Raw genomic sequence first — 23,962 nt, 5'->3', positions numbered from 1 at the left:
TGCCTAATGTTCTCTTCCCTCAGATCGATCATAACATTAACATTGTGGTTCAGAAGATGATGCAGATGACAGGTCTTTCTCCAGGCCCACTGTGATTTTGATGTGAATGTCACACATTGAAAAGACACTGAACCAACGTTCAAAGAGCATCAGGATAAAGTGTTGCCCACGTTGTATCAAACTGCAATTTCTGACCATAAATCAATGTTATTCACTGTTGAATCAACATATGTTGAAATTGAAAAATCTGTTTGAGTGTTCAGCCTCAACCCAAAATAATCAATCTGACCAAAATCTAATGTTGAATCAATGTTTTTTTTGCTACTGTATTTGTTGTTATCTCCGCTCCCGTTGCACAAGCCCACTGTCAGTTTGAAAATGAACCAAATGGGTCACTGTCTTTGTAAGAAGTGCCAGCCACTGAGTGGACAGTTAAAAGTGGACACTGTCAGTTAAAACTTCAGCATTCCGAGGATGACTGGAATGAACTAATAAAGTGGACTGCACCAGTTCAAAATGTGTGATAACCCTGGCCGCCACAAACACACCAAAAAACGTCCTCTTGAAGATCCAGTCTGTCATCTGGAGAAGAAGACAATGAGAAGGAGAAGTCTAGCAGTGACCCTGGTCCCATCAGTAGCCTCTCAGCAATCTTTCTGCATTGTATTGGATAAAACCTTTTGGAAGACACCAAGAAGATGAAGAAGCTCTCAACCAAGTTCCCGGTACATACAGCATCTCCTTTGTGGAGTGAAAAGCAGGTGGTTGTTCTAGGGATTCAGAACATGAACACCTGCGTCACAAAAGTCACTCAAGTAGTTTCCAGTGACACACACAGACGGTTCTAAGTTTATGTCATCGACAGTAGTCTTTGAATTATAATTTTGTCCCACACATTTGTAAACATGATCATAAAGTGGGCTAATGTTAAGTCAGTATGAGCAGAGGTACAATGCAAGAGACAAACATGTGTTTGGGCACACACTTGGCTTTACTCACTGTTTACTTCAACCTCACGATGTGTGACGAGTGTCAGAGAAACACGATCACGACAGCAGCCATGAATAGCACGAATGCTTTCCATAATCATGCTGGGGTCTGCCCTCGGCTAATTTAGTACCGAGGGGGCAGAGAACAGCAGTGAGGCGTTTTATTGCTCGAACGGGAGATTCATTTCTGGATTAAAACACTCGTGTATTGGATCATTCACAATTATGTCAGCGAACCAGACGCCTGGTCGAGACACCCAAAGAAAAGTGGCGAGCAACAGGAACATCAAGAAGCTGCGGACAGCGAGCATGGTGTGCAGCCTGGCAGGTCGCTGGCAGAAGTGGGTGACTGACAACAAGACCAGACAGGAAGCAGAGCCCAGCGGCTGGGCCCCATCATGGTTAGTAGGCGAGTCAGAAGAGGAGCCGAAAAAGACTTGGGCCCCTAAGAAGTCTCCTCTTACAGGAACACAAGTAGCTCAACAAAAATGTGAACCATCAACGGACACCTTATTTGAAAAAGGGGTTGGACCAGAGCCACCAGTTGCTGTTGGCATCAAGACAGTGCAGGTGGTGAAGACTGTAACTAGCACTGCTAAAGAAAAGAGTGCTGGTATCGAAATGTTATCTGACAAGATCACAAAAGAAGGTCTACCACCAATTGAGGAGATTGATAGACTGCTTGCGAAGAAATGTTCCCCGACACGGCGAAGAAAGTGCTCCAACATGGTTTCATCACTGACCAAAAGCTGGAAGCAGGTGGAGCGTGAAAAGGCACCAGTGAAAGCAGCTTTTCCAGGCCAGGATCGGCTTGGTGTTGCTATAGATGGTCCAAAAATCGGGGAGAATTTTAATTTATCTGGCGTAACATTGAAGACCACCTCAGATGTGAACACAACAGAAGAGGCCAGCGAATCAGCAGTGCAGATCAAGAGACCTTCAGTACCATCGTAAGTACATTTTTTACATTTCGATACCCTGAGCACTGCTTTTCGACCGGCATCAAAAGTTACTTTAGGTTTTGTGTGATCTGTAGTCGCAAACTATAAATCACAGGCTGGTAGTCGCCAATGTCAGCTAATGTTTGCTATGTTCTACCTTTGATAGTTCAGTACCTTTAGCATCTGCCTTCGCGCCGCAGCAGTCCGATTCTGCTGTGATGTCATACATGCAACGTTTCGATTTTTAGCAACCAATTGTGGCGTAACCAGCCTTCCTGTTTGGTTGTGTCGCGGGAATGATGGCTGCGCAAAAAGGAAATCGGTTTGGTCAAACATGGTTCGCACCTCTGGAGGCATAACTACAATAAATCTCTTCAGTCACCTAAACACTGGGCCAAGAATCAAACAAACAAGGAGACCAAGCATATCGCAGTCAGTACTAACAGCTAGCTTAGGATCCCCTTACTTCTTGTCCACTATGAGGGCAACCTTCCACAGACTAGCTAGATCCAAAGCATTTGCACTGTTCAGCAACCTGTGCTAAGAGTGAGTGTTCAACAAGACAGGCATCATAGTTTGAACTTGAAGGGCTTCATTTAGACAGAAGAATGGATAAGAAAATGTTATTATGCTTCTGGAAACATCTTTCAGACATTGCACTTTGGATACTGGATTTTGTTAACAGTTGTTGCCCTTCAAGGGAACATTATTTTACTCTAAATCTAAATGATATATATACATAAAAATTTCTCATGTGGTGAAAAGTGTACATTTTATTGTTACCTGTTTACCTTCTGGTGTCTTGACAAGCATGATGCTGGTAAAATTTCAACAGAAATGTATATATAAATAATAGTGTAAAAGCGTTTCTGGGCTGTGTTGTGCCTTTGGCAATGGTTCATTCCACTGTTCATGAACTTGCAAATCAGCCTCATAAAGTCCAAGCAAAAATTGATGTTACCTTAAACTCAAACAGACTACAGTAGAGCTGATGGGATGCTGTTTTTTCCCCCTGATATTTAGGTATAAAAAAGAAGCGGAGGACGTCAACAGGATCAATATGACCTCCAAGAAATACAGTGCGGTTGGAAACTTGAAAAGCCGCTGGCAGAACTGGGCCTCGGAGCACACAGAAACCCAGAAACTTAACCCCTTCAGCGAGTACTTTGACTATGACTACTCCATGTCCCTCCGACTCCAGAAGGGGCAGGATGGATACGGACGACCGAAAGAGGGAAGTAAAACAGCAGAGAGAGCCAAACGGGCCGAGCAACACATCCACCGGGAGATCGCCGACATGTGCTACGTGATACGGACTATGGCGGATCCAGATCCGGATGGGAAAACCCGAGTCACATTTGGAGAGCTGTTCGACAGATATGTTCGGATATCGGATAAGGTGGTTGGGATTTTAATGAGAGCACGGAAGCATGGGAAGGTGGCGTTTGAAGGAGAAATGCTCTGGCAGGGGAGGGACGACGGTGTGATTATTACTTTGTTGGTGTGATACCAGCGCATCAATCTTCCTGTTGCACTGGAACCCCTGAACTTATACGGTCATTGCTCCGTGAGAGACCGATTTTTCTACACGTAATGTGTAACTGTTTACTCAAACTTTGGTGAACTTTTGCTGCTTACATTTCCATGATGACCTGGGTGTGACTTTGCCCTTCTGCTTCAGCTCGTGTCCAGTCCATGCAAGAATGTGTTAGACCAATAATCTTAGACACTATCAGCCAGGCATTGATCCCAACATCGACAGAAAATAGCACTTTCAGGGAAGATTAATGGACAGTTTCAACGTGAAGAAACTTTGCAGAAGAAAAGTAAACTAAGTAACTCCCAGGAATCTCAATGGGCAAGAGAAAAAAAGCTTTACTGTATCATCTGCTCAGTCATTTCCATCAAACTGAGTTCAATGAAGAAGAATTTTTTGGAAAGACTGAATTAATCACTATTTGGATGACATGATAGTCATTCTTCGTTGATGTTTTTTTTAGAATCATACTCATAAAAAAGTCCACCCCCTGGATCATTGTCAAATTCAATCATCTGTTCCTCATCCTATTATAGTTACCATGAACATTTTTTATTCAATTTATTGATAATGTTTCAAGTCATTTTGTTCATAGTGTGACAAATGGCAGCAGAAACAGAACCCCCTTGGTGATGGTAATAACAGGATAACTTTATAGAGTCAAGGTTTCCTTTCCTCAGGTCTCTTAGGTTTCAGTCCATAAACATATAGTTGTTGAAGCGTCAATGGATCAGTGAATTTTGCAAATAATAAAGAGGTCTGGCATATATCAGTTTGGATGAACGTTTTCTTACTACTGTCAAATCTAATTTGAAATGTATGCATATGAATAATAAAAAGGAGACCTAGCAACTGAGCGCGCTGGAACCTGCCGCCTACATTTCCCAGGATTCGTAGCGGCGCCAGGCGGCAGCAGCAGCAGCAGCAGCAGCTGTGCACTCCGGCAGCAAAGTGATGACAACAAGCAACAATGAAGCAGCGCTGACTTTCTCTTCTCGCCTCCGCCGTTCCTCTGCGTGATGTCCCAGCATGTGGAGTAGCAGCATGGCCGTCGAAGGTAAGACTCGCCTCGTTTGTAGTGAACAGACAGGAGCGTGGCGGTTTGAATGGCTCAGCAGTGACAGGTCAACTGTGATGCCGCAGCCTCCCGCATTACTGCCCCGGTCATTCCTCCTGTGGTTCCACGCTTCATTGCCGCTGCTGAGGAGGTTCTGTTCTGCGGTCCTCGTCTGCTCCTCCCGTGTCCGTCTGTGTCATTGCGACTCCCAACAGGTTCAGCAGCGCTCTGTTCCTGGAACAAATCAAAGATTATCCTCGTGTTATCCAGGCTTTGGGGGTTTAGAGAGGCTGCTTGGGTTCTGGTTGAGGCGGTTCATCCGTCAGCAGGTGGTCACACATGTTGATCTTATGAACGCGGCTTGAATACAGAGGGTCACTCGATCTGCCCACCTAGTCTCAAGTGTGGATTTAAAGTTGATGTCCTCTCGTGCCAGTGTTTCGTGCTCCATTTCCCCGCGCAGGTATGACTGGTATGAGACGCTGCCACTCCTGCGTGCTTACCCAAGATCAGGTTATTCACCTCCGACTGACACCACGGCGACAGACGCCTACTTTCCCACGTGTCCTTGTGACCAAGTTGGATTTCCAACTTCCTTTATTTCTGGTCATTGAGGCGATACATTTACTTCAAGGGACGTCAGACTCTGCTTGTAAATAAAAACAAGGAGTTTAAATGAGTGCTGATAATAATACTTATAATATTATAACACCGCTTATCCAAGGACACCTGAGCCCAAGCAAAAGTAGGGCAATATAGAGCTGTATATTGCCAGGTGTCTTGCAGTAGGTACAATAAGCGATACATTGCAGTACTGTAAGTTCAGCAATATATTGTAAGATTTGTTTACTAGAGACATGATTTGAATGGTGCATAATCTGATAAAGCAGTGCTATATAAAACAAGTTTATTGCTATGGTATCCATCCAGCTGGACTTGAAATTTCACAGTCCAGCAAAGAAATGAACCGCTCCCTAAATCAACAAAATAACTCCAGTGTACAGAAAGAAACTAAAATTAGTATTAAAATGTCACAAAAGCGGCATTATATCCAAGTATTTATGTATTGGTATAGCCAACTTAAAATATTGAGGCAATGAAACACAAGGTATTGCAAGAGGCCCAAATTTCTTCTCTCTGGAAAGCTCCTCTAGCTGTTCTGTGGAGGACACCACAGTGTTCCCTCGCCGTCCAAGAGACATACTTTCTCCTTCTTTCCTGAGTCTGCGGCCCAGTGCGCCTGATCTGTACCTCTTCTCTAACTGTGGAGGAGCAGCGGTTCTGCTTTGAGTCTCTGCTGGATGAGAGGGGAGAGTCCAGTCACCCTGAGAAAACACCTCATGTGGGATCTAGCTCTGGACAGCAAGCCTAGTCAAGTGTTCCATGAACAAAAGGACAAACAAATGTGAAATGTCCTGCGAGATCAGCTCATGTTGGTTGTGTGAACGGTGAAGATGGTTCCACACAGCCTTGTACTGAGAGAGAAGAGTATGACTTTGAAGATCAGTAAGAGAACTGTGCTCCATCTGCCCGCACCCAGCCTGAGATATTCTGTATCACTTAGGAACTTGAAAAGAGCATTTACTCAATGAAAAAGTTATGATCGCTGTGTTTTTGTCAAATGTCTCAACAGTGGCCCTTAAGCATCCAAATGTGGGCCAGACTCTTAATCATTTACAACACACGAGAGAACTCAAAGCTGAAGATGCTGTTTTAGCAGTGCCGTTGGGCCCGAATCGCTGTAGTTATGCTAAAAAGTTCTGTATTTGGAAGTGCTTTCATTTAATCATGACCTCAGCTTAATTGGGCTTGCTTAATTATTGAGCACCTTGGATCAGATTAGTGCTGCACCATCTTCACGAGGATATGGTCAATGAAAAGGAGGGCTGAGCCAGACCTTGCCCTGCCTTGCCTCAGCATCCCATCCAAGTGTTTGCTTCCCTCCACTTTTGTGGGCGGGACTTTCCCTTTCATGTTTCAATGTCATTACAAATGCTGATATTATACATAGCTAAGCAACATCCGTACTGAAAGAACAAGAAAGTGGTGGCATCCTTTTGTCTTGTAACCTAGATGAGATTGTAACCTGCTGCCCCCTGGACAAGTGCTTGGGCTCAATCGCCATCTGCTAAGTTATATATAAAATCACCAACAATGTAGCATTGTCGTGAACACGCTAGACATCATTCCACTGGGTGATGTAAAAGTAGTTGACAAATATCTTTCACATCGGGTTTCTACTGTACCAAGATTGTACAGATTAAATATTTCCCCAAAATAGTGAAACCTGCTCGGCAACCTTCCTGCTTTCTGCTCTGTTTTCTTCAGACGGTGCAACAATGTACCATTGGGACACAACATTTCTATGGTGCAGTCATATGACCTTATTTCCCCATTCATAATCATTTCATCCTTGAATGGGTCATTTCTCTGTTTGCGCTTGTTGCTGTTATGTTTGTGTTCATGTGACCCATAAAGTTGATAATGATAAATTGATAATGCACTGTGTGCTGTAAACAATGCCTCTTACAGACTTAAGAGAGCAACTGCTAGCTGTTGTCTTGAAAGATGAGGAAGCGTTTTTTTTTTTTATCTGTGAGGAGGAAGAGCATGTGTTTGCCAGTCCTGAGAACTCTGGTATGAAGTCTGTGTGACGAGGCGCCTCACTGGCAGGTGGAGGTCTGCTGTGCCGGAGTCTCTCTCACAGCAGCCGCATTTGTGGTGTATTGTTGCAAACACACCGAGGACTGTTTGACAGACATGAGGAGCTGCATCGCAGATGTTGGGAACCACTCATATCAGGCATTTAGCTAGATGGGCGTCTGGTGGGGCTGATCGATATGGACAATATTACACATCCCAACATTGCATGCCAGGTATCTCAATATCAAGAGGTAATAGGGCCGCCAAGATCAGCCGATACATGATGTCAGCGTTGACTACAAAGTTTAGTTTTTTTCTCAGAAATGCTGCCTCACCAACGACTGTCTTTACTTACTCCTTTCAGTCATTGACCCACACAAGCCTAGTAGCGGTAATCAAGGTCTGTCATGTCTGATTCCAGAGGCTCTAACCTGTCCGCAAAGTAGCAGGCATACGAGCAGCCCTCATTAATATAATCATTGTTTAAAGACAAAGGTGCTCTTCAGTGATTTTGGAAGGCACTGCAGTATATTATAGTTTGTTATGGATTGTTTGTGTTGCGATCAGGTCACGTTAACAGTGCAACTTCGAAGCCAACGTTCTACTAACTTGACCACCAACAGTGCGCCTTCCTAGGTGGTTGTCATTGGCTGATTTCAGCTGTCAATCAACAGCCAACTTGAAAGTGTGTGATTGGCTGGTCGTGCCTGCAGATTACAGGGCAGGCCGCGCAATGCTTCACATTGCTGGAGGAGCCGCCGAAGATTTGCTATTGTTGTTTTTGTGATGTTAATATCGTGAATGTTATTAATTTTTCATATCGTGATATAGATATGATAACAATATGCCATTCAGCCCTAGTGTCTGGGCTGCAAAACATGAGAATTTGGGCACCCTAAATTTCAATATTCATCATTAGTACCTGTATAATGCCCTCCTTGTTGTGTCATTATACTGGTTTAAATGAAAAGGGTGTATCAGCCTGGTGAGATTGCGAAATATGATTGAAATTCATAAAATCTCAACCCTTTTAAAGCCGTAGCTTGGCCATTGTGGTCACCGTGTTTGTTTACCTGTGTAATCTCGCGGTTGCGGACGTCGGGGCACACTGTTATTAACGGGACGCCTGAATGTGAATAAAACTGTGAGCTTTGTGTTGTCCACGACGAGAATGAGGACCAACATATGAACATAAACCGCAGTCCTCACTTAGTCTGGAGTTTGTGTGGCGTTGCATAGTTTCACCATTAAACTAATCTGTGGGTTGAAATTCATCACTAACATGAATGAAAGTCTTCTGTGGTCTGTGTTTTCAGCGAGGCAGCCATTTTGCAATATTACAATATAAAATTTATTCGATATAGGTTTGAAATTACAATCATTTAATATTGTATTTTGGTGGGACGCCACTCTATTTGTGTATGAGATCTGATTACCTTGGATGGATCGGAGGGGACCTTGAATTCACCGTCTAAACTTCTTCTTTTGGCGACTCCCCTCAGGGAAAGTCATCCACAGTGAGTCAGCCTCCTCTTCCATCTTGTGCATCCTCCCTCCTCATACCTTCCTTCTTCATGTCCTCCTTTTGCCATTGTCATCACCCTCATATCTTATAACATTCTTCATCCAACATGCTCCATGCCTCTCCTCTCCTCATGTCCAGACCATCTGAATCTGGGCTTCTTCATTTTATCTCGGATTGAGTCTGCAATGAATTACACTGCAGCATCCATTTTGCTTCACCCTCCAAAGTATTAATCTGAAATGGCATTTGAGAATTGGATAAACTATTGATTTTTAAATATATTTTGTCTGACTTTTTAGTTCCTTAGATGAATTAATATGAGAAGTTGTTGTCAACATGGGAACGACAGATAATTCTCAGTCTGTGTGCAGTGTTTACGCTGGTGGCACATGTTGTTCATTCCGCCCCTCGTGCCTCTTTGCATCAAGCCTGTTTGATTCATCCTGTCATGCTCTGGCCGTCTCTGTTAAGTCTTAAGCAACCAAAATTCAAATTCATCCTTGCTGCTGGCATCATGAATGGAATTGGTAAACATGTTTATCTTCAATCGGGGTCTCTCAGTGAACCTGCAGGTTGCTCAGCAGAAATCATCCGGATCACCGAGGATGTTACAAATGTCACGGCAGATCTGTGTTGGGGAATATTCCCAAGAGATAGACTTGAGGCCGTCTTTGATGGATCCAGTCTGAAGTGCTGGCGTGTTGAATCCGCAATGAGCCTTGCAGAGGCTGAGAATATACCTTATAAATATACAGACATGCAGTGGGGGTCATAGCTGAGTCCTCTAGTCGTGTCAATATCCCTGTCACATCATTATCACCTTTAGTCTGCAATGAACAACCGATGAATGAATGACTCTGCATAACAAATGCCAGGGGTTGAGCTCATTACCATTCTATTTGGGTCTGACTCTGGCTCCAGTGATTTAGCTGGCTCAGCGGGCATCACAGTGCCTGCGTGCCATCTTAGAGAAGAAGTGTACAAAGTCATTAAAACCCACTGATCTCACAGGCGGAGAAAATATTCATCATTCAGTGTTGATGTATGGAAATATGTATATTTTTGACACTGACTGAATGAGAACGAGGTATTTTATTGATGCAGCCGTATGCACCACGAACATGAAGAGATTTAATTTACACCTCAGTATAGCTTTTAGACGGACCGTCCAACAAGAAAAAAAAAAAGTCGGGCGTATCGATAAAACTTGAGTTTCCAGTCTTACGCTATCATTTGTCTCTTTGCATATATAGTATAGTACTTCATAGGGCTAGGACGATATGCATTTGGTCTGATTCAATATTTTCCCGATAACTGCTGGTAACCACGCGATTGTGATTCATTGACTAAAAGATAAGTAACAATAAATATACACATCACTCTTTCCCACATATATATTTGGTCAAAGTGCTGGCCGCGGTTGTACTTGTGTATTGACTGTATAAAGAGCATTATTCACTGTTAATAAAAATACCCAGCAGTTTATGTGCAATGACAAGGAGCCAGAACAGGTTTTATTTGGCCTGTGTTATCACAGACCAAAGCACAGATGCAGCAGGAGAGAGACACACAGAGGGAAGCTGATTTAATAACTAATATCCAACTACTTTCCCCGTAAGTTTACTGCCCCAGGTGACCATTGATCGCGTAGATGGTGTTATTCTAGTATCTACAGTGTCCTCCAGAGCTACACTGAGCAGCGGTTAGCAGAGAGCGCTAACATGTTCGCACAGGGCTCCGGCTTCTCGCGTAAAACTCTGGCGTAAAACTCTGGCGTAAAACTCTGGCGTAAAAGTGGCTTGAGTCAGGCCGCACTTTTGTCAGGTCCCATATGTCTTGTCTTTCTAGCCAAGTGACTTCTCCGTGATCATATCAACAGATCCACAACTTCATGTGATAGAGCCTTACAGTGTTGCGGTGCGATTGCCTCACTGGCCATGACAGTACAACCCATATATAACCTGCTCTTACAAAGAGAGTGTTACATTCAGGTGCAGTAATGGAACCCAGGTGTGAGTCAAAACTGATTGATTCATAGCTGTATAAAAATCTGTTTTTATAATTCAAAATGCCTGAAGTTATGAGGGTAAATCCATAACATAATGTCAAGTCATAACATTATAGTCCAGATAAACGTGATGAAAATCAATGACTCGCAAGAACCAAAAATGCTGACACCAGGAGACACAGAATACACTAAATCATATCCACTAGGAATCGCAGGAACAGACGGGATGAAAGAGAGTGGCTGGTACCCATATTCTGCCGATGAGTTCAGGGATGCCTCGCTCCTTAAAAGGCTGAGCAGCAGCTGATAAAAAAAATACATAAATAAACGGGAAGAAGTCGAGTCTTGACAAAGTAATCTTTTGTCTGTTTTATGTGGAAGCACTAAGCAGTCGACCTATATTTAGCAGGCTTTAAGTGCTGGCTGGCTGTGGTGACTCCTTCGAGATGTAATTCTTGAAGAACACCTTTCTGAAGTATGGGCTGGCTTTAAATTGAACCGTGGGGTGAAATGAGGACGTTTTCCAGGTGATTGCATTATTTCAAAGAACTTCTCATCTTTGCTCAGTGTTCTGAGTCGCAGAGTACTTGGTGCTTTCTTCACTTATTTTTTATTCGCAGTGTAGGTACTTGTCCCTGGGCTCTCTGACTGTCTGATTAAGGATGGTAATCTGAGGTGTCTTACCACAGGGGAAATGCAGATTTCATTCGGTGTTAATGTTTTCAGCCGCAGTTTTCCGCTTACACGGCCACTTCGGGAGGTCTGATTAGAAAAGTCTGAGTAGTATTGAACATGCTCATGCAGTCTATGTGGAAGTAAGTTTGCTTTCGTGATAGTTAATCCAACGAGTTGATGCGAACTGCCTTAAATAATGGTCAGCCTTTTGACAGTATTTATGTTTTCTACATGCTACATTGAGTGTGTGGCATCCAGAAAATCTCCAGAACACTACCTGTATTTCAATGGGCAAATTTTGTGGAGTACACGTGTGTGTGCTGACTTGGGCAGATTTTCCGATTGTGAGTGTTGCAACAAGTGATATGTGGATAAACCACGGCAGCCAAGCTACGGCTGCAAAAGGGTTGAGACTTGGCGAATTTCTGTCATATTCACAAAGTTACCAGGCGGAGACACCCCTTTCATGGCAACCAGTGGGATGGCACTACAATCGGGGCATTATACAGACAAATCAGACATTTAGGGTTTCCATTTTTTCATGTTTTGCAGTTCAGGCCGTCCCCACATGACTGTTTATGTCCCTATAGAAACATTGTAAAATACAGCTTAAAAAAAGAAAGAAAGAATTGTGGTGTGTTTGTGTAATAGCCTAAAAAGCAGAAGGTACAAGGTTTTTCGTCATGTGGTCAAGTACTGTGGTGCAGCAGGTGTTTGAGGTTTATAGTATTTAATGAGATCTGGCTTATGTCCTCCTAAGGTCCGCCGTACCACTGTTGAGGGCGCGTTGAAGAGCACTGACGACAAAGTCGTGACAATTTGTGCCGTGGGTGGAGGCTTGTTGCCTCTCAGATATTTCTGTATTGGCTCACATTAAGACAGTCTATTTTGGTTACTCTTTTCCCCATTGTTGTTTGAAGCCCAGATTGTTTATAGCTTCATGCCTTGAGTAAAGGCATCACAGTGAATCAGAGTTAGCAGTGGCTATATTTAGCTCCTGTGTGTTTGACTTGTTAAGTAGGTCATTTCACAGTTATTTTTTCTGGGACTGAATTATTTTTTTGTTCTTTTTGATCCTCATTTCTCTACGCCTCAACACCGATCTGCTCGCTTCACACTTTCACTCATCTCCTCTGCTCTTATCCTGCCATCTTCCGCGATGTTCTAAGGCGGGACAACTTTAGCTGTTTAACACTGGAGCCCTTTTTTTATCAGGCCTGGAGGTTGTAGGAGGACGTTGGGGGGAGTTTGAGCACTTCAAAATACTGAATAGTGAAATATTTTGTCCCCAAAGGTCTCATTACAATGAATTTTCTTCCCCCCTGTTGTTCTTGACCATGAGCTAGAGAGGTGGAGGTAGGTTTGAGTGGGAGAGATTGGAAGATCTCACATATATATATGTGAGATGTACCTCAACATCTCCATCCTCCCTCCACTCATTCATCATTGTCATTGGAGTGACAAAGGCAGCCAGGTGGTTTGGATAGAGAGGATAGCCAGGGTTGGACCTACAATGTTGGAGAAGGACATCCAGTGAAGTTTGTGGATGTGTGCCTGAGCACATGAAGAGGACAAGGAATGGAAGAAGGAATAAGGAGTAGAAATCAGCTGCAATTGGGGAAGTGAATAACACTTATTGTTTCTAAAGTACATATTATCTTTGAATGCACTTGGACAGTTTTTTGTGTCTTGGACCACACTTCCCTGGAATGAGCCAGAGTCTGGCTTATTTTTGTTTCTACTTTGGATTTAATGGTGCATGTAATTTTAGTGGATTTTTTTCAGCGTCTATCTGATCTAAGTCAGACTGCCAAATCTCTGGATATGTTTAAACACAAAACTTTCTCAATTTAAGGCTGGGTATTTTTCTTTCCCTTTGATTCCTTAACTGTTTAGGTTCTTCTCCGTTATTGCATGATCTAACCATCTAATGTTTCAACACTCTGTACCATGCATGTGTGGCATAACCCTTTGAATCATCTTTTTTCTTTTAGCTGCAATGCCACATGTACAGTATGGATGACGATTATGATGTCATTATGTGCACATGAAAAAAAACCTATTGGATATCTTGGATGAAATTGTTATGCAAATACAGTATTTCTAAGTCATGCAGAGTCTGGGAAATGTTTTGACATAACTGGCAGCAACAATTTTATTTTATTGTCCAACTGTAGCACGTTCTTTTTAAGAACATACACAATTATTCAGCAGCAATAGCATCTCAGGTTCCCCCCAAAAATAATGCACCTCCTCAAATTAAAACATTGATGCTTAAGTTGTCCTTATACATTCATATAGTCAAGGCTATACCTGGGAAGTAGTTAATGAGTGAGTTAATCCCAGCGACTTTTGCTTCACGAGTTGTCCACGCTCTTACTAACATAGACAGTGCAAGTAACCCCTGTTGAATCCACTCCTAACTTTCGATATTCTCTCACAGACTCAATGTCTCGGGAGACATTTCAGCCCTGGCCCTGGTGGTTGAGCTGTGTCAGGCGATGGGACAGACCCCTTTAGCCTGAGGCTGTTTCTTTTGCCGTGATTTCCACGGTTTGGATTCTGTCCCACGTCATATCTGATTTATTTTTCCTGTTGGATCTTATTGTTGGAAGGACTTGTGTTTGTTGCCACTTGGGTGTTTCCACAAGGCGCTTTAGACATGGTTTGACCACTGCCAAAGTTCCTACAAATTCATATAAGGTCTCATAAATATCATGATAATGCTGTTCCGAGATCAAAGATTACTCTAATTTGTTTATGTCCAACAAAAAAACAAATAAGCCAGTGAATTTAATCTGATTGTAACAGTTGGGGTAGTGTGTCATGTATCATTACAAAGATCGGTAAGCAGTTTGATTCATCTGTGAAGAAAAGATTTGACCCTCATGACTTTTGATGGAGCACAAGCTATGAGACGAAGGAGCGCAGTCATGAATTTTAATGCTGCAGGAAAAGCCAAAATAAGCCACAATGACTCATGAATAGTTTATTATGTAAAACCAATGCCCTACTTATATCTGTGCTTGACACCGAATCACCTTGTTCCTGGGATGTTTTAAGTGGAATATGTTATAGATTTGAACAACACTGTGTGTACTTGGGTAGTGATGCTGGCACTCTCTACATGTAGTCATACATTTCTGAGGCAACAGCATTTTCGGAATGAAATCAGACTGCTGACTTATGACCAAACTTGGATGTAAATAATTTGTTGGCACCATCTGACAATAACAGTAGGGTAGGGCTGCACCGATGGATCGGCCAACCGATTTATCGGCTCCTATATGGACATGTATGACGTCATCATGATGATGATGAAGGACAATTATATTTATTATTTATTTTAAGAAGATGCCAGATAAATGTAAAAGTATTTCTATTTATAGATGGTGAGGAAGGTTATTACTTTTGCATCACTTTTGCAACAGGTGTAAGCTGAATCACAGCTGAATTTCAGTTCTACCTGAGGCAGAGTTCTACCTGAGTTTTCCAATGTTACATTTAGACTTCATGGTAGGGGTGGGTGATTCGGTCTTATCCAGATATTTTTAAGATGACTGCTGATATCGAATAAGCAGTTGTGAGTCAACACAAAAATATATCATACAACACAAATTGTCTCAACTTCTTATCCCTTTCTGTCTCAGTACAGATAACTTGTTATGTATGTTATACGTAACTCAGATGCAAAAGCAGGCAGCACCTTAAGTCACTTCATTTTCACATCCGAGGGTTACGGTTCCAGTGGGTGAAAGGCAGGGGACACATTCACACATAAGAAGGAAGCATAAAATGAAACATAACGTGTTTGATAGCTACAACAACAACACCGTTTCCTGTGTGTGAAGACCCGGTTCAATTGGATTGTTTATATTATGATGATTCTCAGTGCATCCAGTATTTGCATGCAAACATCTAGCCACTTTCTCACAGTATCATCTCGGGAAGGTTATCAGTATCTGGCAGGATTGGGTGTTTTTCAAAAATCTGTCTGATCCAATCCATCGGCCTGCATATCCTCAATTTCACTTTGCGTGACATGTGTTTTTTTTTCTGGTTTCCTGGTTTCACTGTTCCTTTCTGATCGCAGTGGAGTCATTTTAATTCGGTGGTGCTGAAAGTCAGTCTGAGACGCTCTGGCCTGCCACAGCCTCAACACACAACAGGCTGACAGGCTCTCAGATGTTTGTCTGTGATCTGTGATGAACAAACTTATTTCCTTGAAATTGTCAGTGTAGTGATCCCTTCAGTTTTGGCCATATCGTGTCTTCACATTCCCAAGTGCATCTATTGGCACAGCATGCTGGATCTGAACCGCCACACATCCTTCCGGCGCCTGATTTTGCCTCTGAGCAGGCTGTGATTATTACCATCTCTCGAGAAAAGAGAGAAGGGCAGAGGATGCAAAGTGGCTGGGCCCAGTTCAAATCTGGCTGAACCAGGCAGCCTTTAAACTCTCTCGGGGCCACCGAAATGTTTAATGCATTTTCTCTTTCATTTTCATGTGGTTTGGTTGCCAGTAAATCACGGTGAGAGCTTACGCTTACAAATAGATCAAGTAGCTGACTGAAAACTGTGAATGAAATATTCAACCACTATATGTACAGATTAAGATCACACAAACGTTTCATTGAGGTGAACAGCCACCAAGAATCCATTAAAGCAGTCCCATTTAAAAAATAAAAACTTTGGGTCACACAGCTTGAAATCACTGTTCTCAAATTATTCTGTTTCAAACCTCCATATTGTAACCTCTGAAAACTCAATGTTGTATTATATGTGGGAGGCGTCCCCTTTCTAGCTGGCAGGGTTAGCGTTGGTGACGGAGACCAAGGCTGAAACAGGAGCCACAAAACAGCAGTGAAAAAGATGGTTTCGACAAAAGACGGTGATGAGACAGAGATGTTGATACGGTTCTTCAGACAGTAAAAAAAAAAAAAATCAGGAAGAACACAGACCGGACTCAGGACACGCCACCGAGTTCACTGATAACTGCAGTTGGTTGTGTTATTCATTCAGATGAAAAGGTGTCACACACCTTGTTTGAAACCTCAGCGCTACTTCCTTTGATGACGAAGAAGCTAATGGCATCATTAGTCAAAGTAATGATCCTGTCAGCTTTTGGTCCGCACGAACCAGAGCGCAGTCATAGTTGCAGAGTGATGAAAAATATTTAGGGAGGCTCTGAATTGATGTCAATCTTGCTGTTATTCAGACCATCAAAGTTAGTGCTGAATGAGATACAGGCTCACTAGGAATGGGTGATGAGAACAGAAGTTCCGGTGCCAATAAAAAAGTATTGAGTCGGTGGAAACAAAATCATCATCTCTCCCTTAACCTAGACTTCAGTTACGCAAACACCCGACATATTCTGGGATTTTTCTGTTGTAAACACGCCAAATAACACCACGCTCATGCTGCCCCCTTCTTGATGCTTTGTTTTCTTGTTTTCTTGTTTTGATGTTCCCACTGCATTTTAATACAACTGCTCACATGAGATTTCATCTTTTAGAGAGAGATCATCATTCTGGCTGTGCTGTGCACCACCATCGCTTGCGTCTAATGGAAACCCTGCTTCCTCCCTACTACTTTCATGTTTAAATTATGTGTTTTTATTGTCTATTTTAATTTTTCCTATGTTTATTTTTCCGGCGTCTGTGTCTACACTGCTGATTGTGTTGTTGCCTGCTGAGCCTGTAGGACTTTAGTTCACAGTCGTAGTAATCAACTTCTTGGTGCATCAGTAGACACTGAGACTCTGTTTCTGTTAGATCGAGTGGCCCAAATAACTTTTCTGAGGCAATTGTCTGACTTAGATCTTGTACTCAGCGCTAGACCCTGCAGCGCTGCAGCCTCAGCAAAAAACATCCCCCGCCTGGACTGGGGGTGTAAGAAGATAGCGATGCACTGACTTACTTGACTTGACTACGTGATATTGTATCAATAGTTTTGCTGAAATATCACAAAACTCGATTGCATGATATTGTCTTAGTACTTCACTTCAGCAAGATCAATATTTCATGCATACATATTTGGATATGTGGCTGCATTTTGGATGTGTTTATTAACGCTTTCTTATTGTACACTGGCATTATTTTGTTGATTTAAGGGAGCAATAAATTCCTTCTGGTGGTGTGCAAAATTTAACCGAAAGTCAAACTGGACTGACATCATAACAATAATCCTGCTTTCATGCAGATCATTTTTACAGTCTAATTTAATAATTGCAATATATTACTGAACTTATAGTATTGCAATGTATCATGTCACCACTCCTATATCGGGATACGCATTGCATCACAAGATACTTGCCAATACACAGTCCTAGTCTTGACTAACCTACACTATCCACAAAAAACTGTGACATCCGAACACAACACAACACAACTCTGTCTTTTGCTTCAAAGCTACAGTGCAGAGAGCAGTACTCATCATAAAACAGTTGGGGCTACAGTACAGAATGAAGGAAAATGTGTCATGATTTTTGCAATTTCATGAGAATGTCAAAATTGACTGTGATTTTCTTTCTGCCCATATTGCCAATCCCTGATGCTGACTGAACTCGTCCATGTAAGAATCTTTGTCAACTTTTGCAGATCAGACCTGTGAAAAGGTTTCATGAAAAACATCAAAACATGAACAACGCATCTCCTTTTGTCGATGGCTGTTGCTACCTTTGCTTCAATGTGCGGCCGGTAAATTGTCAGTGTCTCTGCTTCTTTGAGAGAAAGGTTGGCTGCAGGGTGAGGAGGAAGAGAGATGTCTTCTCTCATCCTGTTCCTCTCACCTTCCAGTTGGCACACAGCGCATGTCAGGAGACTATAAGGTTGCTATTTATAGGCACTGTTGCCGATTAAAGCAATTCTGTTTCTCCCCTCCTTATTCTATAACAGTCCCCTCTCTGAGTGTTGCTCTTCATCTTCCATCTAATCCCTTTATTATCATGTTATCTGTCGCTTCATCACTTCAGTCTGCTTGTACCATTGTTCAGATGCTTTTAGCGGCTCATGCATAATTAATATCTGCTCACAATCATGAATGGAGAGGAGAGGGAAGTGGGATGGAGAGAATGTGCAGCAGAAAGGCGCAGGCTTTGTTTTATACATGACTTGAAAATTTCTCGAGTGCCATGACAGACCTCATACTAAACCTCTAATCGTCTATACAAGAATGGGTAGCAAGCTTGATCTTGCATAACAAATCATATTCTGTATATAGTCTCTTGTACATGAATCCCATCGACTTCTCTCTTTCATGGCATTTCCCTTTTGCGGTTGCCACAGCACGTACGATTCCTCCACCTGAACCAACCTGTCCTCTTCCTATCCTCAATCATCCCATAATCCCATTAGTTGTTTTCCTTTCCTTCCATCTCCAACATTCTTGGTTCAACCCTCTCTCCTCTCCATCTGAGTCTGACCTCCCAAACTTTGTCTCCTTTCTTGTTCATCCTCCTCCTCCACTTTGTCCTTACTCTCACTGCTAACTATTCCAAACATCCAGCTCCATGGAGACTCCAGTTTTACAAGGCAATCTATTGTAATCGTGCTGTCACCTTGACTCCCTCTTACAGCTCGCTTCGCCACTGTCTCACAGACCTACTGTACTGGCGCTGCACCTCCCTTTCATGACTTCCTCCTACAGTGCCACTCTGTCTCTCTTGGAACTGGCTTTCATTGTCGCCACTCAGACTTGTTGCTTCTCTGTCGACATCTTCAAGCCAGATAGATCAATGGTGTTCTTTCTCAGAATTTGGCTACAGTTCAGCTCTTCATTCGAGAGAAGAACTGATCATTTTGGCCAGTCACTAGCTAGAAGACAGTTGACCATGGAAGACAATGTGTAGATATCTGTCCGTGTGTAAAAGCTTTGGTGAAACAGGCGCTGACAGTAGAGAGAATGAAAGGATAAGTGTGAAACTAAAGTTCAGATACACCAATGGTTGAATCAGTGCATGATCCACCTGGCCTCCTACATGACCCTGCTGGTTTTAGAGTAAAGGTCTGACTTCAACGCTGCAATTCCGAAGTTATTGTCCAGGCTGAATGACGTTGAAACCTCTTCTTCTCTGTGTAACTGGAGGTCCTGACCCTGACAGTCAGCATTGACTTGAACTTCCACCACTGAGTGCGGTGGCACTCACCTCTCCGGTGTAGTAACCTGGCACACCAACACCTGATCAAGAAAGGCCACCAATTCCGCGATATCCTCATGACATGAGAGGTGCTGGGTGCTGAAACAGATGCATCCATTCTATCTGTGTTGTCCGTCTGTCTGTTTTACCTTGTTTATATCAAATAACTAGTTGCCTCCTGGTGTTACTCTCCGCTATTTGCTGAAATCCTTTAATCTTTGGCATCAATGATGCGTTGTTGGTTGTACAAATCCTTTCTGTAACACAGGACATTTTACATGAAATGAGGGGAAGATGTCATCTTTTCAGCACAAAATATGAATGAATCCATCATTAAAGTCTACAGTGTAGTTTTCTAGGCTTTTTGCGTATTTAACAATATAAATTTGTTTTTGTTTTCAGCATTCTGCTGAAGCAGATGCGCGTCTTTTGTAAGTCAAACTACGACGAAGTTTTGGCGCTATCTAGTGGCGGAGCTCGTCTCTGCAAGCTCGTGTTCAGGAAATGTAGTGTAAAATGAAGTGACTTGAGACAAATGGCAATGAAATGTAGTGTTGCCTGTGGTTGCAATTGATGGTGTAGCTTTGTCTCTATTAAATGTGCTCTAGTTTAGCCATGGTTCTGTTTTATTTTTATCATGAGCATGTTGAGTGGCTGCTCTCCCAAAAAATAGTGTTTCTGCAAAGTCATCACTGGGACACAGATAAGAACCCACATGTGTTTTAATGCCATATTTCTCTCATTCATCCAGCTGTTCACTGCAACTTGAGCCAGAATGGTATCGACCACCAAATGTGCCCAGAAGACATGACCTCACAGCTGGAGGAGGAGGAAGAGTGTGTGGATGGAGGAAGGATCCTGCTGGACGATGACAGTCCCACCTACCCTGACCTTGGACCTCCCATGTACCACCGTCGTTCTCCACCGCACCGCTCTGTTTCGGAGTCTGAGCTGACTCGGGTAGGACAACGTTACGTTATCATGTGATATTGAACGTAATCTCTGTGTGATGTCCATGGTGGACTACCACTGCCTGTAGATTCAACATATTTCTTGCCAAATTCTGTGCTAGTGAATGATGGCATCCAACGGTATTTGAAACCTGTGTTTCCCACAAACTGAATTAAGACACAAAAAAGGCTCAAAGTATGCCTCTCTCTTGTCTGAATTTGACTCACTGCTATTCACTATGAGACTGAGTTTAGAAAACTGGTGTTTGACAGAGATACCATGATGTGCTTCAGTGGTTCAGCTCCTGTGTGTCCTGTGCTGGACTGTCCCATGCCTCTTTCCCAGTGTAGCTTGCAGTCTCTTCATACTTTACTATTGGTAAGGAGTGTAAGATAATGAAGAATGATCTGGATCACTATTCTCTTCAGGCTGTAGAGCGGGACTAAACCCACATACAGTATGTGCTGCTGTATGCTTCAGTGTGATCACTGGAAATGAGTACAAACTTTTAAAGAAGTGCAAGTTGCTAGAACTGTTGAAGAGAACTGGAGTGAAGATGACAGAGGACTGAGCTCTGTTTCTCACTTGCAACACACGCCGAAAATAAAACAGCTGTAGTACCTGTAAAGAACACTAGAGGGCGGCACACGACCGATAAAGACGCGCAATTGGTTGGGCGACTTCGTCATTATTTTCTTGAGATACTTTTCTTTCTGAGATGAAGAGTGACCTAACCGATCATACGTAACGTATAATCATTGGTCAAAATTAAAAAGTAACTTCTAAGGTAAAGGTGAATATCACTGAATAATGTTGTTGGCCTAGAGTTTTGGCTCCTAAGAGATGGGCAAACGTTCATAAACTATTCATCAACAGTTACCAGTTTTGTGACAGGTTGAGGTATAGACGCTCAGTTTGCACCAACCACACTGTCCACCAGCTATAGAAGCTTCACTCGGGTAGAGATGTTGTTGATCAATATTACAAAAAAATGGCAAACTTAGACACAGCTATCTTAACAATGAAGGAATATTCTTTTAAATTACAACCCACATTAAGCCTTTTTTAACTGCACCATCACCAGTGAAGGGCTTCTGCTTGTCCGTCTTGCATACCACTTGAAAAGTGTAGGAGGTTCACTATAACCTACTCACAGAGGCTGCTTTGTACAGGAAGGGAGAAGTTACTGTGAACTGTGGTGAAATGTCGGACCATATTGCAGTTTTACTGACTCCCATTTACACCCCCCACCTGGTGTGAAATGGAAGCCCGGTTCCTACTGTGAAATTAAAAAAAAAAAAAATATATATATATATATATATATATATATATATATATATATATATATTTGCTTTTCACGATGAACATTTCTACCCAGAGACCTACTGTCTGAAATGTGTTTTATTGATCTCCTTGGCGGGTCACTGGATTGGAGCGGGGGAGCGATCTACATACGTGTTTCTGAGATTGTGCCCACACTGCTGAGCAATCACACACGGTGCTAAAGTCAAGCGCGCAAGGCAAATGCTCCTTTTGTTCTACCAGTGAGTGGCTCGTCAGTTTCATGCTGAGAAGATGAGTGAACCGTGACGTCCTCCTGCGAGCCGAACTGAGCCGATTTTCTTGAGATCTTGATCCCTTTATGTAACTATGTGTCCATGTATTAGCTTCAACCTTCAGTTCACCCGAACTTTACCAGGACTGGTTGGTGATGGAGGCCGTGAATTTGCCAGTGTAACTTTGATAGTCGCTAATAAAGTAATTTAAGCAGAGGATCATGCAGGGATTCAGGTGAGAAGTTGCAGTTTTCAATCCCACGCATGTCGTCTTAGAACGCTATTTGGATGAATTCAAGAAGAGCCAGCTTCTTATACTGTATCACCTCTGCACTGTCACTCTAATTGGCCGGGCATCTGGAATAAGGCAGGAGAATGGAGTCACGCTTTTCTTCTCGCCAGCCTCTGGCACTGGTGACTGGCACCAGCACTGTGCAGCGGCTTCAGGAGCAGCTTTGGGCTCAATCAGAGCAGAGTGTGAAACGCAGATGGGCACTGACTCACAAATGGGATCATGGAAACTAAGCTCACTGCAATACGTGCCTTTTTTTACATTGCTGCTGTTCTGTATTGCCACCATGTCATGTTTTTAGAGGGCATATAACGCAATATAATCTTCAAGCAGATGGCATGTGTGAGTGGTAAGATGTATATGGGTGATGGATGACTGATACCCAAGGACACAGTGCTGTTTAGATCCACAGTGAGCTTTTAGTTTGTTGCATGCTTTACAATGGCTGCAATTTGTCTTGTTGGCTCAATGAAACTGTCTTGGCTCAACATGACAAAAAAAAAAAAAAAAAAAATACAGTACGTTGATTTCATCATCTCCAGAGAAATAAAACTCAAGCAACAAACTTTTTGTTGTTCTTCTTGTGCTTTCAATACAAAACTGGAATATCAATGAACCTTAAAATGTTAATAAAATTAAATTAATGAAAAAAAAACATTTTATAAAATAATGAAAAATGTTCATCGTCCGATCTGATCAGTGAGAACAGATTTTCTTCTTGAAACAATGCATTTTAAAATGGTTTTTTTCAGTGTGTAGTGCTGCCTAAGAGACCCTTATTAATGCATTCATGTATGCTAGTGCAGCGTATTGCCCTATTTATTTGACACCATGCATTTCTTGTTTCTCCCTTCCTCCACTCAACCTTCCGCTATTTGTCCGGGGTAGTTAGCAAAGACTAGAATACACTTAAATGGTTAATGTGTTTTCTTCTTTATGCATAACCTTGTAGCGTCCCTGCAGAGTCACCGTCCAACGTAAACTACAAGGCAAATGCATTAGGAGCCGGGAGCTGCCTGCTTTAGTGTCTTGCCAACTAGCTAATAATACGTGCCATATGGCAGTACGGGATTCTTCATTAGCACCTACGCATTGGTCTGACAAAAGATTCTGCTTTTACAATCATTCACAGAACATATGTTTTGCAAAGTTCTGTTTCTGTTCTCTTATGGAACTAGTTTGTTAATGACTTTACTTTAGTACAGCAATTGAATCATCAAGGTGTTCAGGGGATATGAAGTATTCTCAATATATTTCCATCTTTTTTAATATATTCTAGTAGTTATAGATGTGGTGCTTAATAGAATTAATTGGCCAATTATTCTTTTAATTCCATTCAAACTCATGACCCGTGGGAGACACTGGCTCTGCAGAGTAATTCAATAGTTTGTCGCAAGAACCGTATATATTAAGTAATGACTGGATTCTGGGGCTTGTGATCGATTTAAAACATCAACAACATGAAAAATAGTATCAGCTGTTCCTCTGTTGCTTTCTCAACTAACTGTTGATGTATTAATTTAAGACTGAATAAAGCTGTCTGTGACATTGTACAATTCTATATTACACTGTCATCAAAATGATCAGTAAATACGGCAGTAAAGAATCCAAAAGACCAAACAATTCCTAGTCCAGTGACTAGTAACTCAGG

General features: G+C 42.4%; 2 protein-coding genes across 2 annotated transcripts in view; both read left to right on the top strand.

Annotated features, from left to right (window-relative positions):
- The first annotated feature begins 562 nt into the window (after positions 1 to 562).
- On the top strand, positions 563 to 3,502 carry abrab (actin binding Rho activating protein b). The gene is made up of 2 exons (XM_053861832.1): positions 563 to 1,939; positions 2,954 to 3,502. The coding sequence occupies exons 1-2, from the start codon at positions 1,215 to 1,217 to the stop codon at positions 3,435 to 3,437; spliced, it is 1,209 nt and encodes a 402-aa protein (XP_053717807.1). The 5' UTR covers positions 563 to 1,214; the 3' UTR covers positions 3,438 to 3,502.
- An 864-nt stretch (positions 3,503 to 4,366) lies between these two features.
- samd12 (sterile alpha motif domain containing 12) overlaps positions 4,367 to 23,962 on the top strand; it is a 94,036-nt gene continuing 74,440 nt past the window's right edge. The window contains exons 1-2 of the mRNA XM_053861834.1: positions 4,367 to 4,524; positions 20,264 to 20,472. Coding sequence (XP_053717809.1) covers positions 4,497 to 4,524; positions 20,264 to 20,472 — 237 coding nt within the window. The 5' untranslated portion in view covers positions 4,367 to 4,496. The remainder of the gene's footprint in view (positions 4,525 to 20,263; positions 20,473 to 23,962) is intronic.

The sequence above is a fragment of the Synchiropus splendidus genome, chromosome 4 (assembly GCF_027744825.2).
Source record: "Synchiropus splendidus isolate RoL2022-P1 chromosome 4, RoL_Sspl_1.0, whole genome shotgun sequence".
NCBI lineage: Eukaryota > Metazoa > Chordata > Actinopteri > Syngnathiformes > Callionymidae > Synchiropus > Synchiropus splendidus.
This window is presented reverse-complemented; position numbering and strand designations above follow the sequence as displayed.

Coding starts and splice junctions, on each gene's coding strand:
- abrab (XM_053861832.1), top strand. CDS start 1,215: ATGTCAGCGAACCAGACGCCTGGTCGAGACACCCAAAGAAAAGTGGCG. Junction 1,940..2,953: donor AAGAGACCTTCAGTACCATC/GTAAGTACATTT, acceptor CCTGATATTTAG/GTATAAAAAAGAAGCGGAGG.